Consider the following 19,316-nt stretch of genomic DNA (forward strand, 5'->3'; position numbering starts at 1 on the left):
TTTAACTATACGACAGAAAATTTTAAATAGTGACACTCGAGTGTTTGAACACTCGGAAAAGCAAGTTTTCGCGTTTATGCTAGACGCTGTGCATATGATAAATTGGACAGGTAAATGCATATGCGCAGTAATCCGATATATATAGGGTCAATTTGAACTTGTGTATGATGATTCAAATGATCTTACTTTTCTGGAAAGTTGCATTGATAACGATGTCAGAGTAACAGCGTGATTTTGAAAATCGGTTAAAAAGCTATGGTCATGCTCGCTATCGAACAACAGTCCCAAAAAACAACATCAATGCGGTTTTCCATACAGGCAGTTGTCCAGAGAAAGAACACTTACTTCAGAGGTGCGAGGCCTTGTAAATATCCTGTTGAATTACTTACATGACAAATGGTTCTTAAAAGCCCATTATACCCTAGAAATGTTTTTATTTTGTAAAAGCCTTTAATCTTTGGAGCCCTGTTTTAATTTCAAAACATTAATTAGTACAGATATATTGATTTAGTATTTTATATATTTTATTTTTTATGGAAGTAAAATACTATTTTCTTTACATATCTTCCTACTTTTATGACAAAAATGTTCTCATTCACATTAAATTTCTTCTTAATAAGAAGCATTTATTTTATGCTTTTCAGTGGATTACTGATTTATCAGTGAAAATTATATTTGATAATTTCACAGTGAAAATTATCAAAATATAATTTCACTTTTTTCAATGACGAAACTACTTTTTTAAGATTTTTCCCATGTGGCACCTCAATTTTATTTTTACTGACAATTCTGACAATGTCAGGCTGTTAAAAGAAATAGCAAAGCTGAAATAGATAAATAACTTAAATGTCAAAAGTAATAAAGAGAGAAATCTTACTTCTATTCATTCAAATTCCAATCACCAAATTTCGTCTCTAAATTTTTTGTTTCGTTTTTGCAGTCTGAAAAATACATTCTTTCCCCATGCAAAACTGCTCTTGATGACATTTGGGCATATTAAAGTATCCTACGAGCAATAACTGCCGTATGCTTTATGAAAAATTGAAAAGCATTGACACCCATCACTCGTAGAATAAGTAAAACAACCCAGCGTTCCTTAGCAAGCTTCCAAGTTTTCCATTTTCCTAGCTCCCTTTCTGAATGTTTTCACTTCTGTCAACACTTATTTTTTGTCTGTTACAATCCTCAAATAAGTTTTCTTTCTTTTAAAAAGGTGTATGACTAACAAATCCAAATTATATCCCTCTGAATCTTACACAATTATTTTCCTCCCATGAAATACACAACTTTAAAAAATGGCTGCCGCTTACATCTTACAAAGCCAGGTCCAATATAAATTCGCAGTAAGTAACAGAAATATGGATGGATGGTTGGACTTTTTCTCCTACAAGAATTGTTTGTTTTTATTATTAAAACAAGCGATCATTCATATTTTTTTAATAAAATGAATAAATATCACCGTCATTTAACCTTGATTGGCGGACTTATTTTTCAGCTCAAGACTTCTTGTTTTTAATGAGAAATTCCGTCTAAAATTGGGCTCTCAATGGGGGAAACAGATTTTAATATTAACGTTAAAATTATGGAAATTTCGTTTTAACTTGTTTTTAAGCATAAAATAAAAAGAAAATTTGTCTGTTTGTTGTGTAAGATGTAATTTTATTTCATCTCATGAACTTTAAAAACAGTATTCTCACTCGTGGCTACACAAACAAACAAATACCCTCTATTTAACATATCCTAAAACTAGCATTCGATCGGCATGAAACTCCCTTTAGCCGTTTTTAAAAGCTTTAAGAATTAATCGTTTTAAAGGTATAACTTGCCCTTTAAGTAATTAGATAATACATGTATATGCACAAGAAACAAATACATTTACGTTTTGCAAACATAGAAAAATGTAAATGACTGATATTTAGAAGTAAATTATTCGGCGTTCAAGCATTGGAGTTTTCTTATTATATACATAATATACAAATCTTTTAAGCAGAAAATAAAGGTTAAAGAAATGATAACGTACTTTCCTACCTATGTATTAAAGTTCGCATATTGACGCTAGACTTTCTGTGAACTGACTATATCTTCACAGCTGTTCTTAATCTTCCTGGATAAAATTTACGTTGAATTCTATACACTGATTAAGAATTTGAAACTCTAATAAATTTGCCACCTGTTTAATGCACTGATGTATCTGGGCGCAACTTCTTTGAACACAACTTTACACCAATTAAGCATTCGTAATTAACTATAATCGCGTATAAAATGCAGATATTACTTGAACATATCAGTTTTAACTTCCCAAACTAACAAAATACTGATATTTAGGTTATATCATATCTAATTAGCAGACATATGTTCACTGTTTCTTTTAAACATAAGGTCCAGACTGAGGGATTTGCAATAATGCAATGATTATTGCAAAAATGTTTTTAAACTTTATATGTCTGTGCTTTGCTAGGAACAGAGCCTTAAGAATCTAGCAACAGTAAATGACAATAATAAAGATCAACAAGGCAAAGGCAAAGTAATTCTTCGAAATTGTATAGTACTGTACCGATAGGTTCAAATAAATGAAACTTAAAAAGATCATTGAAATTTTACTTTGTAATCGTCACAAACTTTAAAAAAAGGGTTTCTATAAAAACAAAATTGACTTTTTTGATATTTGGTAAAACTCACAGGGCTGGAGCAACAAATGAATAGATGACACCTTCATGATTGACCAAAAAATTATATGAGCAATCCAAGATTTTAGTGTTTTTTTTTATTTAAATCACAAATACGCTGTTAAGGTCATGTCACGATTATTATACAGATAAAGTAGATCTCGTGATGATATTTATACAATGTCAATTTGTCAAGCAATTTGTTCCTTGATGATTAACTCTCTAACATCAACATTATAACATAACATGACTAGCTTTGAACAAACAACAGAGGGAATACATAAGATAATTTAGCAAATGAGTTTATACTGTTCAAAATGTTCTACTAATGTGTTACAATGGCCGTACGTCATACTAATTGTATAAACACGTACAATAAATGAAATAAGAGAAAAGTTCTATTATATCAACATCATTGATTATAATATTAAACAAAATGTATCGCAATATCAACACAGAAGAAATTGATGGCAAACGAGTCGCGCCTATTAATTCAAAATATTTTATTCTGTCTGTTGTTATTGTAACTGCTGTTAATGCATAAAAATCCGTGTATTGTATGACTTGAGTCGTGAGATTTTGTTCCTCTTCGAAATAGTTTTTGTGATGTAAAAAAATCTAATGCATTGCGATTTCCTTACATTTGTGCTTAAATATAATGATAATAACATACATATACGGGCCTCATTTTCAAACACACAGAATTTCCGTGAATAAATACAAGAGTTTCTCGAACAGGGTTCAATCCATGAAGCTTCTCAGATTTTATGTAACAACTTACCTAATGAAAATGAGGTTCTCACTGTTATTTTCATTTGTTATTGTCATTGGAATATATAGTTATAATTTTTCTGAGGCTAGAGAGCCTGTATGTTCAAAATTTTCATATGAAGAACAGCTTTTAGAGAAAATGATAAGGACTGAAATTAAGGTAGAAACAATGGTAAATGAAATTAAAAAAACCGAGGATAATGTCATCAGTACGTTAGGTGACATTAAACGAGCAGTTGCTGATTTTACAGACATGTTTGCAGATATGAGAGGAAACATAACCGATGAGATGATAAAGAGAGGCGAGGAGATAAAAAGGAGTGAAGGTATAATAAAACAGTTATTTCACATCAAATTCACATTTCTTACAGCATATTAAACTTTTAAATGCTAAGTTAAAAAAATGTATATACAAACTATTGTATTTTTTGTGGTGTCTCAGTCAAGGGAGCTAAATGATGAATTCAAAATCTATAATGTTAATTGAGTAACTCCCCCTAGCGTAACAGTTCCAAACTTATGAGACTTTTTTCTTGGAAAATTCTCGTGCTATATACACTGAATTACAGCTTTTGTATACACATCCCCTCTTGTAAATATTGTATTCAGTTTTATTGGCTGAGCTTTATTTATTACATTGTTTTATAATTGTGTAAATAAGATGTTATTTTACCCAGTCATTTGTAAAGCACAATTCAATTGGTGTTGTTGCTTCTCGTACTGATGTACTTAAATTTATGAACTAACTTCGAAATGGCATCCTTTTAGAAAGTGTATAAACATGTTAACGGAAACAATTAAAATAAAACAAAAAAATAAAGTTTATACTTTGTGCATGTTTCTAATTATATATAGTTTTGTAATTGTTGGTTTTAAAGATGAAAATACATTGCATATCTCAATAATTCTTATTGATTTGTTAATGAGAAATAAAGTACAAAACAATATATTTCTGCTATATATAATTACGTTTATCTGTCAACTATATATACAATGTATAAAACTATCTATGTTGCAGAAATGACGTTTAATATACCAATTTCTACAAAAAAACACATGTGTTTTTTTGTATATATGTATATGCCTTATATTTCCATTTATTGTTTTAAACAAATTGACATTATGCTCATATTCTCAAAGTCAAGTTGAGTTGAATTGACTTTACATTTCAAAACATTGACTGTTACCAACGGATTATATTTGAAAATGTTTAGGATAAAATTTAAAATCTGGCTAAAGTATAAAAAAAACTGCCCTACTCTTTTTATAAATTGAACGTAAGAGGTAAATTCTAAATGATATTTACAGATATTTCGTTTGGATCAATGCGCTATTTATGGCTTATGCCAAGTAAATTATTAAATCAAAAGGAATTATGGCAAAATGAAAATTTATTTTGACTCTCACCTGTTCACTCACTATATACCTTTAGATAGGCATAATGTGACTACAATATCCAGAGCATGTAATGAATGACACAAAGATAATAAACGATACATGCTTTACTTTTTTTTAATTCCAAGGAATACCAAAAATATTGCAACTATAGTGATAGGATGCTTACTTGAAATCTTGCGTAATAAATACCCTTAAACTTGGGTTAGGTATTACTTTATAGATTTTCATACTTAATTACAGAATCGTTCAAAACATTATCTGAGGAAATAAGGAAAAGCCTAACAAGTGGTATCGAGGCTGAAAAAGAGAAACTTGTTCAACTTCAAGGTATTGTTACCTATTGTATATCATTTGTGTTTGATTTCTTTCTATCTACAACGGATCATAGTAAAATAAATTGTTCCCTTCTTGACTCATGTTTTATCTTGGTATATCATTGGTCAATAATATATAACAAACTATGTTAATATAATAATATGTTGCTCCATATGTAGAAATATCATATGACGTTTAAGTGATTGTGTTTACAATTTTGCATTCTAGTTTTTAATTATTTGAATTATTTAAACTGTATAGCTATTTGTCTGATATAAGTATAGGGTTTTGCTATTTGTATATGCCCCTTGATTTAAGTATCTTAGATATTTGTTTTACTTTTTACAAAAATAATCGCGTTAGTTCAAATAAATTATTAAAAACACAAAATACATTTACTTTGATATTTTACATTGACAATACAAAACGGAAACCCAGAATAACCTGCCCTACAAAAAACAACGATCTTATGTATTACAATATAATATACATAAATATTATTTCTACACGCAGGAAAACTTGAACAACCTCCGATCGCTTTCTACGCACATCAGTTGAAAGACATGATACTTGATACAACGGATGAGATTCTCATATTCGAGAAGACATTCACTAACGAGGGAACAGGTTACGACACGTCCACAGGCTTGTTCACAGCTCCTGTTGGTGGACTGTACCAGTTTGTTGTTCATACATGTCCTTATAAAGAAAAACATGCTTATCTTGGATTGGTGTTGGAAGGAAACGTTATTGCAGCACATGCTTACGATGCTGATAATACATATGGCTGTAATACGTTTGGTGCAATAGTAAGAGTAAAATCAGGAGCCAAAATTTGGGTCAAATCCACAGCGTCAGGTTCTAACTACCAGCTTTATCAAAGTGTATATAGGTTCAACACATTTAGTGGACTACTAGTGAATAACTGAAGTAAAAATCAACAAATAAACAATAATGTTAATAAACCTATTTCAGTGTTAATACGAAACGTAATTAGGTTGGTGTAAATTGATTCTGTTGATTAATACTCGTAATCACATCAGGTTCAGACTATGATTTGTCTCTTGACAAGCTGCATGCCTATAGATGAGCCAAAATATTAAAATATCAAAATTGTGAAAAATGTACATTTTAAGAACAGGGAAAAGACTCAAGATGAAAGCAATAGTTTGCATGTTATATGCGATTTATGATTAATTTTGCAGCTTTTGTCACCATATTTTCACTGCAAGACTAGGGCTGTGTTAGCTTATTTTGTCCACTTTTGGCAATTACATGAGTTGTACGTGTCGCTTGTAATGTGTAAAGCGCTTTCGTTGTTCATAACACAATAGCTGACTTTAAAAATAGTTACAAAAAAATCATGAAAATGAGCATGAATATGTAGGGGGTGCTGCTTTAAACCACAGGAACTGTATCTAAAATTTTTCTTTTTGCCGCTATGAAAGCAATGTGGTATAAGTACAGTAATATAGAATTTGAAAAGAAGGTTATAGAAGGGAATTTCTGTTCTTTTCCTAGGCCTAAAAAGATATTATGTAAGATGCCTTGGTTACTGGAATGGCCTTTTAGAATTTATTGACATATATGGTCCTCACACGATCTGTCTCTTCGGAATCCATTTTGTTTACCGGTCAACAAATTTGTCATCAAGATATTAAGAAATCCTTGCTTATAAGAAAGCTATATACATGTAGCTTATCTACACATGAGAGTTAATATACGCCACTATAATTCAACGCTTATCTATTGTCGGAATTTTTGTCATTTAAACTCGGCATAAAATTCTCCAATCGCTCAACCAAATAGAAATTGAAAGAGGTTATGTTATACTGCTACTACTAGAGGACGGCATATGGAATGTTACCGACACCACATGCAGAATCATGTCAACTTTAAAGATTTATTTGATGAAGTTAATATTTCAACAATTCTCACCCTTAAACAGCAATTAAATTTCATTTACTGTTAAATAGCAGCATTATATTTGTATTTATGAAAGAAATATTGAAAATAAGCTAAATGAAATAAATATGATGTTCATGCAGTCTGTTCCCTTATATCACTTTTATCAAGAAACCTTTTTAGATCTTTTAGATCTTTTATTCTTACAAAGGTTTCAGAAAATAATATATCTTACGTTATATTTGTTGTGGTAAAAATAGCCACTCATACTTAATGTGTACACTGATTTTTATTGATACAAAGGTTTTCAGGACATAAATATAACAAGCATGCATCATTCATAAATAATACATCATCTACAGTTTATTAATAAAGATGATTCACTCATGTATAACCACCTTATTGAAAAAATGTTTCAATTTTTTCAACTTCTGTAAAGTGACGTTAAGTCTACTTGTGTGGACCTGCTGTGGTATACTGTTTCTTTGGCTAATGTTCAATTTCTTATTATTTCTTAAAGTATTTTCCTAACAGATTGCCGATGTTGATATCAGTATATAAACCAGGAATTATAAGATTTCGTTAGGAACACAGATTTCTTTATTCAAATATATCATGATTTTATTAAGGTTCTGCCATTTTTGCAAATGATGTATAAATATTATGTAAATAAATTAAACAATGAAAATGTTACGACTGGAGCATGTCAGCGTAAGCAAATGACGTCACGATAACACCAGAGCCTCATTTGCCCTTTTTCAACGCAAGTACCGTGGATCTAAATGCATGTTTTTGTTTCTGCAACCATTGTGTGTATGTATGTATCACTGAACCAGACAAAACAACAATTTGAGTATACATACGACGCTTGTTGGAATTCTCAAACCGTAACCCTAGTATATCTGCTTTAATGTCCAGAAAAAAATCGGGATAGATCTAGGCTGTAGACAGGATTATTTAATGCTTCTCTATGCGTCTTGTCTCAACCCTTGCAAAATTTATTATTAGCTTTTACGTCGACGTCACCCATTGACGTCATGATTTTGAATTGCTGGTCAGTGACAACGCTATCAATATTATTGTTAATAATATAACATTTAAAATGTTCACGCGGAGTTAAACGTTAACAGAAATGCACACAAGGCAAATGCTTATCAGTTCCAAAAAGAAGTAAAAATTTAATTTTTAACGTGCCCCAGGAGTGCCAATGAGTGTTGCTATAGACATTGATTACTCAGCGAATAAAAAAAGACGCTTTATGAAATTCTACGAACTCTCGGATTGCGCCATTATACCAATGAAAACTTATAATAACAAACTTATAATTGATATTTTAAATTAATGACAGTATAAGATTTAATCAATGTTTACCACAATATTGAAAAATGGTCACTGGTAAAACTTGTATGTCAGTATGTTGCTTTAAAATATGCTAAGAGGAAAAATAGTGTATATAAAAAATAAACAGGAACAGGACTGTTGTGTAAATATCACTTGTTTAACGGTGCTTTGAATGAATGCACTCTTTCCAACAAGAGAGTAACAAAAACAAAGATTTTATAAAAAATATCATGGTTAACATAATACAGTTATTTCATGGGTGTTTGTGGATAAGATAAGATAAGATATAAGATAAGATAAGATAATCTTTATTTAAAGTCGGTTTCATAAAAACATATAAACATTAGCTATGTAAGCTATTTTCCGACAAAACTTATTATCCTATAACAATTCAAACAAACAATCTGTATAAAAGAAAAATATAAAAGTATTAAGAAGATCAATGTACATTTATGAAAGACTCTGTAAAACAGTTAAGATTTATCAGCACATATAAATATGGGTAAGAAAGCATTAAATGATTAAAAGCAAATATACATTACAATCAAACATCACATAAAATTACATCATACAAGAATTCTTTTTATGTACACAACCCTAAAATCAGAAAAAGGATTATAATTTTTTAAAAATTTAATTTTTTAAAATAAATTAAAGTAACTGATTCAATTTTATTTTATTTAAATATAGTTGACCCAATTTCCAGTATGATGCTTGAGCACATATCAGTAGCAGCATCTGATTTGTACTCAGTCATGAAAATGTGGGTGTAACTTAAACATGTACAAGTATCATAATAATAAAACTTAAAATGTTGAAATGTTTGTGTAACAGATGCTGATCTGAGTTGGCCTAGATAAATTCATGGTCTAAGTTATTTACTTAATTAATTAGAACTAAAATAAAATAAAAGTAGAAATAAAAAGGTAAAAATAGACTTAAAGAAGCTATTGTTCCCTTTATGGGATATATGAAAAGCTGATCAGCAGCTGTCACATATACAAACACTAACATGCACTGACAAATGACTATACAAATATACACACAAGAAGCACATGAAAAGCATTACATGATAAAACAGGTCTTATACAGCATTACCCTATGGCAGACAGAAATACAGGAAAAACAAAACAAGAAACAAAAGAAGCATGCAGATTCATTTGATTCACATTTCAAAACTCAACAAAAAACATAACACTTAGGCACACATAGAACATTTGCATTTGAAGCCACTCCAGGTTTGGATAAGCCTCCGAAATTCACCGTAATCAGTTTCTGTTCTTAGTTCATTCGGGAGGCTATTCCAGACCTGGGTGGCCTCATAGCGAAAGCTTTTCTTACCATAAGTCTCTGTATTTACTCTAGGAACTTCAAGTGTGTTGTTATTTCTAAAAGAGTAATAAAAGGAATTTACTTTAATTAGTTCTTGAACATATTTTGGTGATATATTTTGCAAACATTTAAAAACTTCAATAGCTAATTGTCTTAATCTACTGATATGTAAAGTTGGCATATTAGCTTTACTTAAAAGAAATTCATATGATGAGCTGTAATCCTCAAAAACTATCTTCAATGATCTATGTTGTAACTTTTCAAGTTTTTCAGTATTTTGTTTACTACAAAAATGCCAAACTAAAGGACAATAGTTAAAATTTGAACGAACAAAGGATTTCTAGATTAACAATCTAGTATTTTGATTTAAGAATTTACTCAGTCTAGCAAGAATGTTGATTTGTTTTGCAGCCTTTTTGCAAATGTTAGATACATGTAAGTCAAAATTTAGTAAAGAGTCTATTTCAACAGTCAGTGGATCAGTCAAAACTGTTGCCCCGAGGAATCAGGGATGACATTTGGAACTGTTACCAGAGGATGAAGGCAACAACAAACTAATAACAATTTTGCAACTGTTTTAATTGTTTACAACTGAATCCTACGTACGAACCACTACTGTATATTGAGCTGAGCGACAATTGGCTGGCGAAGTCATCGCTGTTTGTTCAAGCTGCCATCTTCATATGAGTTGAAATGTTGCCATCAAATTAAAAAAAATACTTGCCAAAACTTTGCTTAAGGTGGTTAACAAAATATACAATCGTTTTATGCAAAAACTGATATATTTATTTAAACATATGAGGACCTAGATATTAATTGTTTACAACTGAATCCTATAGACGAACCACTACTGTCTATTGACCTGAGCGACAAGTGGCGGGCGGAGTAATCACTGTTTGTTCAAGCTGTCATCATCATATGAGTTGAAATGTTGCCATTAAATTAAAAAAAAATACTTGCCAAAACTTCGCTTAAGGTGGTTAAGAAAATATACAATCGTTTTATGCAAAAACTGATATATTTATTTAAACATATGAGGACCTAGATATTAATTGTTTACAACTGAATCCTACGTACGAACCACTACTGTATATTGAGCTGAGCGACAATTGGCGGGCGGAGTCATCGCTGTTTGTTCAAGCTGCCATCTTCATATGAGTTGAAATGTTGCCATCAAATTAAAAAAAATACTTGCCAAAACTTTGCTTAAGGTGGTTAACAAAATATACAATCGTTTTATGCAAAAACTGATATATTTATTTAAACATATGAGGACCTAGATATTCAAAATAGCAGTGTATGACAATAATATATATCGTCATCTTAGTTTATAAAAAACATAAAATAATATTCAATTTTTAATTGTTTATAATCTTCTTAACTATTGTAAGTTTATATCATTATAAGATGACTTAGTATTTTAATGATATAAGTCAAATTTGATCATGATTTAATTGAGGATATAAGAACCTAGCTGAAACGAAATAATGCAGAACATATGAATATAAGGTCAACAAAATAACCTCTTATTGAAAGATGCCATAATTGCGGTATCAATCATACCTTAGTGCTTATTATATTACCTTATTTCTTATAATAAATGCTTCATTGACGTATATTCGTAAGTTCCTAAGTTGTAAAAGCTACGTTGTCCAATATTTTCGACAATATACTTTTTCTAACATCATTATTCGTTACACATTCAATAACAAAATGATATATGAAATTGTTCTGTGTATTCTTTTCACACCAAGTGTATTTATAGGATTCTATATGTACCTTTTCAATTATATATCTAAACATAATTTTTTCAATCCACATTCTTCAAAATAGGAGACACAGGCTTTTCTTCTGTGTATATAAGCACATTCATACAAATGTTGATAAGAAGTGAACATAGCTTATTGTGCCTGTACAGCTAATGTACAAACAAACAACCTTCCTGTAATAAATACTACACCCGAATATCAGAATAAACTAATAAAGTCAATGAAATCATTATTATTATTATTATTATTATTATTATTATTATTATCATCATTATTATTATCATCATTATTATCATTTAATTTATTATTATTATATTACTGTTATGTATAATATTTAAATAAGCACATTTTCTAAACATCATAATTTAAATTTGAGAAACGTTTGTATCTATTATTTTTTCTTTAAGTTTTAATGTATGTTTGAATCAGCACTCTTGAAACTATAGAGTGTTTAATTTATATTTGCAATGGGAGAGAAATTATAGAGAAAGATATGTGTGAAGAAAAATGAAACTTTTTGAAAACTGTTAGCTTTTCTTGTTGCATTTAGAGGAATAAAGTGATTTATGGTACTACATGTTAACCGAGATATGAATTATGATATTGTTTAGGATTCAACAGTAACAAAATGTAAGGCTTTCAATATGATAAACCTGATAAATGCAAACAAAACAAATATCTGCTAATAAGCAATATCATGGTTATTATAACATTCAATTTTTTTTAGGGAAAGATTAATTAAGTATAAAATTACATGGTAACTTACAAAGCACCTTTCTTTGAAGAGTTAAAACTTGCTTTTTTTCGGGAATAGGATGTGTTTGTATAGATTATCAAATACATCCTGGTAAAAAATAACACCTCTTAATTTATGTTGAATAAATGAAATTCATTGATGCTCTTATCATGTTGCCAACAGCTAGGATTTTTCAGGGTGTTGTAAAGACACGCCTTGTTGTTTTATTTTTTCATCACGATTTTCATGAAATGCGAACAAAAATATTACCTCCGTGTCCGATATAAAGATAGTTGTATAAGATATAGACCAAAATTCTTAAAATAAAACACTAAATAATAAGATAAGAATAAAATTGTTTTCCTTTCAATAATGCAATAATATTTATGTTTACTTTTTTTCTTCTTTTTTTTTTATAAAATTAGGTTCGGTAAGAGGGCTTGTTAATGATTTCAAGTTACAACTTAGTTACTTATGATTATAACAATTTGCATGATATTCTTGATCGTTACTATAATTAAGATTATCTTAAAACATTGGAAAACAAACAAATCAGTCAGCCTTCAATGTGGAAATAAATCATTAAATATGTACGACCATTAAAAAGTTTAAATTCTTAAAACTCAATAAACAGCTTCAAGTAGTTGTTCAAATGGAATTAAATATTCAGAATAAAAATTAAATAAGTAAAAGCAAGTCTGGATAAAAATATATTGGAATAGTTAACGAAATGTTCCTTCGTTTCTGTCACTTATTGTTAGTTTTATTATTTAAGATTTTGATACATTTATAGCAACGACATCAATCGAACTTTAAAGGGCGTTATTACACCAACGGTTTCTGTAATGTAAAAGTGCTTTTTTTATACAGATTTTTCTACTAACATTATAAATGAGTAATGCCTGGTAACTCTAGAAACGGTTCGTCAGTCATGTGCTTGTACTCGTTTATAATGACCAATATTCCTTTAGTTTGATAAGTGACTTTCTATATAAAATATGATAAACAAGATCAACAAAGAAAGGTGGCGTTCAATGAACGCAGCCCCCACCCGACCCAGTAACAAGAGCCAGTATTCTTTAACAAATCATCTCAGAGTTACAATAATTTTCTTGTGCCTCGGGATAATCAATCTTAATATTAAATTGTATTAAAAGAACCTAATACTGCTTTAGCAGCTGCTAGCGGATTGCACCTATCAGAATCTTTCATGATCTCGATCAAAATAAGTCTGTTATTACGAATGTGCACAAACAAATTTCGTGACACTGTCAAAAAATAACGATTTGAATTAATGTATAATAATACAATTGGTATTAAAGGTCAGCACATTACTTTCTTTATTAAAATATATCATTCTTAAAGATCTTGGAATCAATTGTATGTATTTTATAGAATTATGCTGATTTGTTTCTTATGTTTCTTATTGTGCTGTCACTTAATTCTCAGTTAGGAAGTGTGGTCTATGTAAAGAAAATCAATCTGCTTCACTCGACTTGTTTCTAAGGGATATCCATATTTCAGTGCAGTTCTGCTAAACCAAATGGTTTGTAAGTTGGAAATCAGACTCGTATAACGATCTTTCTGTTAAGGAAAGACCTGGTTACATAGTTCATGGAGCTTATGACCTAGTACTAAGTTGGATTTCTTTCGTTAAGATAACACTTCAAAATATATTGTTTTAAAAACATACGTGATTCATTAACTCCGGTTATATCAAACCTTAAACTAGGAGTTTCTCCAAATATCGAGTTAATTGCTAACAAATAATTAATTTCAAATATTTTTCTACTTTATTGCGGATAATGCAAGTTCGTTTTATTTAACAAATTTGAAATAAAAAAATGAGGAAATAAACGATCAGAAAATGTTGAAAATTTCATTTTAGAGTCCATTAATGGTTATTTATAAAAACTTTTGCTGTCAGTATGTGGGAATTCACGCGGTAGATGAAAAGTACATGGGCATTAATTTTCAGTAATAAATTATTCTGTTAAGAATTTGCCTAAGTATAACCTTCCCAAAAAAGATCAGTCGATTGATATACTTTATTCATATTTATATTAAATGTATAATGGTAAATTATTCTTTCATGCAATTACGTCAACAATTTATAAATTGCTCTTTGCTCGGATGCGCTTGTTGTTTGTTGTGTGTTTTTGTTATAGAAAAAGGTGCTTACTTTGGATGGTGATATTATATTTAAATAGTTTGTAAAAGTTAATTTACAATAAATGAATAATAAAAAACAAAACACATGGAGTTTCTATATGCATCATAAAATCTTTAACTGAATAGATAATCTATCGTCAGGTAACTTTTTAATCTGTTAGAAGAGTATTTTATTGCATTACAGGGCGTTTTCACTATATTTACCGAAGATATTGTTAAAATTCAATTTTATGATATCTGATACGTGTCAAGTTATTTACCTACCATTAAGTTAAACCTGCTGAGTTATAATGGTATTTCATATATTTTTGGAGACACCGCATGGGTTATGTAAATTTATTTGATAAAATTAATTGAAGCCATAATAAAATTGGCATCTATTTAGAGTATTCTTATTTTATCAGGGTGCCATAAAGATATACTTTGATTTTTTAGTTTCCTTTATCATGATTTGTGATGTTTCTGCGTGTTTGCTATAAGATATACGCCAGAATATATTTATAAACAAGCGATGCTATGACAATAAAGATATAGATAAATGTTTATTTGTTGTGCTAACTTTGTAGGTCCGGTAGGAGGGTTTCGCAATGATCAAGGCTTCAATTTGGTTAACTATGAATTTCCATGATAATGTGCCTAGGATAATTTTGTAAAGACACTTTAAATTCTTTAAGTCCTTTTAAAACGATTTTTTGATGTTTCTGCGTTTCAACTTTAAAATATATTTCAGAAATATTTATAAGCAAAAAATGCCAAATGCTATCGTTTAGTCCACGTAGTCCTGGAAAGAGATAAACTATTACTTTAACAATTTCCATGATTAACGATGATAGCTATGGTTATGCCCTCTATCGAGCGACAGCGCTTCAACCACTAGCACAGGCAGTGATCCAGAGGTAGGACACTAGCTCCAGGTTTTAAGGCCCATTATACCAAATAAATGTATTAATTGCCTGACAGCTATAAGGTTTTGATGTCCTGGTTAAAATTCCCCCCCAAAAAGTCACGCATTGCTTATTATCTCAGCAATCTGTTGGCTCTATTGCTTTGTAAATGTTTTGTCCGTGTTTAGCTAGTTACAAAGTCTTTAAGAAGCTAGTGAAATTAATTCTTAAAAACTGAATAGTATAATGAATCGAAAAAGGATCGAAAGAAAGATCCAAATGTTTCTTAGTAACTAGCACAAAACATAAAATATCAAAAACAGGATTTACGTTTGATGCTAGGTAATACCCACAGTGCTGGAGCAATAAATAAATATCAAGGCATAAATACGCTGCTTAAGCGATGTCACCGTCGTTACACAGATAAAGGAGATCTCGTGGTGATATTTACACAGTTTGTCAAACAATTTGTTCCTTGATGATTCACTTTGTAAACTATACATTATAAAACCCAATGCCTCTATTTTAAACGAACAATGGCGGGATTTATTCATATACTTTAGCAACTGAGTTCTATCAGATTATCTTCTAGGCTCCAGTAATGATTTCATGTTGTATGTTCTATGAATAAAATACGATATATGGTCTGCTACGATAAAAGCATCATATACCCCAATATAAACTCAAAATTATCAGAATATTTATGATATGAAAATACCAATAACATTAGTATACCTAAACTAAATTTATCTCAGTATTGAACTCTTTGTACCGGAACATAATGATAGTAATACACACATACGGGCCTCATTTTCGAACACGCAGATTTTCTTTGAATAAATACAATAGTTTCTCTAACAGGGTTCTATCCATCCCTAACAGGGTTCCATCCAGAAAGCTTCTCAGACTTTATGTTGCAACTTTACTAATGAAAATGAGGTTCTCACTGTTATTTGCGTTCGTTATTTTCGTCGGAATATATAGTTATAATTTCTCTGAGGCAAGAGAGCCTGTATGTTCTAAATTTGCATACGAAGAGCAGTTTTTAGAAAAAAAATGATAAGGACTGAAATTAAGGTAGAAACAATGGTAAATGTTATTAAGAAAACTGAGGCAAATGTCATTAGTGCATTAGGCGACATTAAACAAACAGTTGCTTATTTTACGGACATGTTTGCCGATATGAGAGGGAACATAACCGATGACATGTTAAAAAGAGGTGACGAAATAAAAAGGAGAAAATTCTCGTACTAAATACACTGAATTACAACTTTTGTTAGACTACCACCTCTTGTACATATTGTTTAAACAGTATATTGGTTGAGCTTAATTCATTACATTATTTTCTGTTGTGTAAATAAGATGTTATTTTACGGTTCTACCAGTCAGTTATATAGCACAATTCAATTGTTGTTGTTGCTTCTTGTAATGATGTATTTACATTAATGTACTAAAGAATTAGCTTCGAAATGGCATCCTTTCCGGAGGTGTGTAAAACATGTTAACCGAAACAGTTTAAATAAAATAAGAAATAAACTTTATACGTTGTGCATATTTCCAATAATGTATAGTTTAATTTGTAATTTTTTGTAATATATAGATCAATATTTCTTAAACATTTATATTGAATTGTTAATTTAAAGTGATAAAAAAGAAGTTTAAAACATAATAAATTTGCAATATTTAACTATCTGTAAGCTATATACAATGTATAAAACTATTTATGTTCCAAAAATCAGATTAAATATATCAGTTTCTTTAAACAAATGACACATACGCCTAAAAATTCCATTAATTGTTTTGAGAATGAATTACATTTAGATTATCAACGCTACATGCTTTACAGGGGAACGAGAAATTATAACAGCTATAGAGAAAGGATGCTGTGCGTACAGAATACCCCTTAACTTTGGTTACATATTAGTTAATAGAATGTTCATACTTTATTACAGAAACGTTCAAAACATCATTTGAGGAAACAAGGAAAAACCTGACAAGTGACATCGAGGCTGAAAAAGAGAAACTTTTTCTACTCCAGGGTATTGCTACCTGTTTTTTTCATCAATTGTGCTTGATTTCTATTTATCTACAACTAATCATAGCAAAATTAAATTGTTGCTAACCTGACTCATGTTTTATATTGGTATATCCCGTGGTCAATAATATATTACAAACAATGTTGCTCCATATGTACTTTTCTAACTCTCGTAAGACGTCCAGATAATTTTGTTTACATTCACACATTCTAGATTTTTTATTTGAATTATTTAAATTATATATATAAGTCTGATATTAATATAAGGTTTTGTTACTTGCATAGGCCCCTTGGTTTAAATATCTTAGATATAAAATAAAAAGTATTATTTCTATACTCAGGAAAAATCGAACAACCTCCGATCGCTTTCTACGCACATCTCTTAAAAGGCATGCTTCTTGATACATCGAATGAGGTACTCAAATTCGAGAAGACATTCACAAACGACGACACGTCAACGGGCTTGTTCACGGCACATGTACTGTACCAGTTTTCTGTTCATACACGTGCTCGTCAAGATAATTTTGCATATCTTGGCCTGGTGTTGGAAGATAACGTTATTGCATCAGATTCTAACTATGGTGATAAGTCTTATGGCTGCAATACATTTGGAGCAATAATAAGAGTTAGATCAGGAGAAAAAGTTTGGGTCAAATCCACATCGTCAGCTTCTAACCGCCAGCTATATCACGACTTTTATAGGATGAACACATTTAGTGGAGTACTTGTCAGTTACTGAATTATAAAAAAATCATTAAACATTGATGGGAGTAAAATCTGATTTCAGTGTTATAAGCTGACGTAAAACGTAAACGTTTTGATGAAAACTGCTCCAATACATTTCTTGAGACTCTTAATAACAGTAGTGTTTTGTGAAATAAGTCGAAAATTGTTAATTTATCTATGATGTGTCTATATATGTTGTGACGAATATTATTCATACCATGTTTTATTTTGCATATTTCCATTATTAGTTTATGTTAGTATCTTATAGCAGAAAAAGACTGAATTCATAACAGCAAAGAAGGGAATCTTATGTTTATGTATGTTTTGTTGAAATGTAATTTAAAGCAATTGAAGTTTCTGTGTTTATTAAAACAAATAATATACGCAAGTGAAATTAAATCTATGACAAACATTAATGTAAAGTGTTATTATAAAAAAAACTGACATTCTTAACAAAAGGACCACCATAGGGAATGCACTTTACCATGTTAAGTTAGTGTCAATAAGAATAATCTTGATTTATATTTCTGCAATAGAATTATTTTACTCAACATGAACATTGTATATCTTATAGTCTAAGATAAACTTCTATTCTGTTCTACTCCTTAAAAGTAAAAACATTACTGAACACCTTTTAAAGGATTTCAAAGTACGTGCATTTGCACGTGCAACATTGTAAATATTTGATTGAAACTAATGGATCACAAATAACATATTTAATTGTTTCCATGATGTGTATTACCTGACAACCTTAACAAGTCTCAGTAAATAACATGGTGGTACTGGTATTGGTTGTCGTCTTGCTTTGTTATAAATCAGAACTAGAACCTTGACGTATCGGACTGTGAGTCATGCATATATGCATACGCTTAAAACAAAGATCTCAAACATTTTGCGAATTTCAGTTGTCAATCTTTCCTTTGAATATGTCATTATTTTTGTGAATAAAGTTCACATTATCGTGCAAACATCATGAAGCAAACATGAAATTTTATAATTGTAAAAATTTAGAATTGATAAAACATTTTTTGAAAAAAGAAAATCATCGGAGTACTTAGCACTTTTGCTAAGTGTACATGACATATATCTCATAACATAAAACCGAGTCTGCAACTGTCAGCTATTTGCTTTGTTTTTATTGCTCTCGAGAAATCTGCCTTTTTCCAGATTTAGATACATATCAGCTACATTATGAAGTAGCGAATCGGCTCGCTTCAGTTTTGTTATATTGTTCTGGTCCTTCGGCATCATTGATGCCAGCACTAT

General features: G+C 30.0%; 1 protein-coding gene across 1 annotated transcript; it reads left to right on the forward strand.

The window, feature by feature from the left end:
• Positions 1-3,606: 3,606 nt before the first annotated feature.
• LOC132735814 (complement C1q tumor necrosis factor-related protein 5-like) lies at positions 3,607-6,083 on the forward strand. The gene is made up of 3 exons (XM_060722815.1): positions 3,607-3,763; positions 5,076-5,162; positions 5,664-6,083. The coding sequence occupies exons 1-3, from the start codon at positions 3,607-3,609 to the stop codon at positions 6,077-6,079; spliced, it is 660 nt and encodes a 219-aa protein (XP_060578798.1). The 3' UTR covers positions 6,080-6,083.
• The last annotated feature ends 13,233 nt before the right edge of the window (positions 6,084-19,316 follow it).

This window comes from Ruditapes philippinarum, unplaced genomic scaffold (genome assembly GCF_026571515.1).
Source record: "Ruditapes philippinarum isolate M1 unplaced genomic scaffold, ASM2657151v2 ctg4652_1_1_1_1, whole genome shotgun sequence".
NCBI lineage: Eukaryota > Metazoa > Mollusca > Bivalvia > Venerida > Veneridae > Ruditapes > Ruditapes philippinarum.

Coding starts and splice junctions, on each gene's coding strand:
- LOC132735814 (XM_060722815.1), top strand. CDS start 3,607: ATGGTAAATGAAATTAAAAAAACCGAGGATAATGTCATCAGTACGTTA. Junction 3,764..5,075: donor GGAGATAAAAAGGAGTGAAG/GTATAATAAAAC, acceptor ACTTAATTACAG/AATCGTTCAAAACATTATCT. Junction 5,163..5,663: donor GAAACTTGTTCAACTTCAAG/GTATTGTTACCT, acceptor TTCTACACGCAG/GAAAACTTGAACAACCTCCG.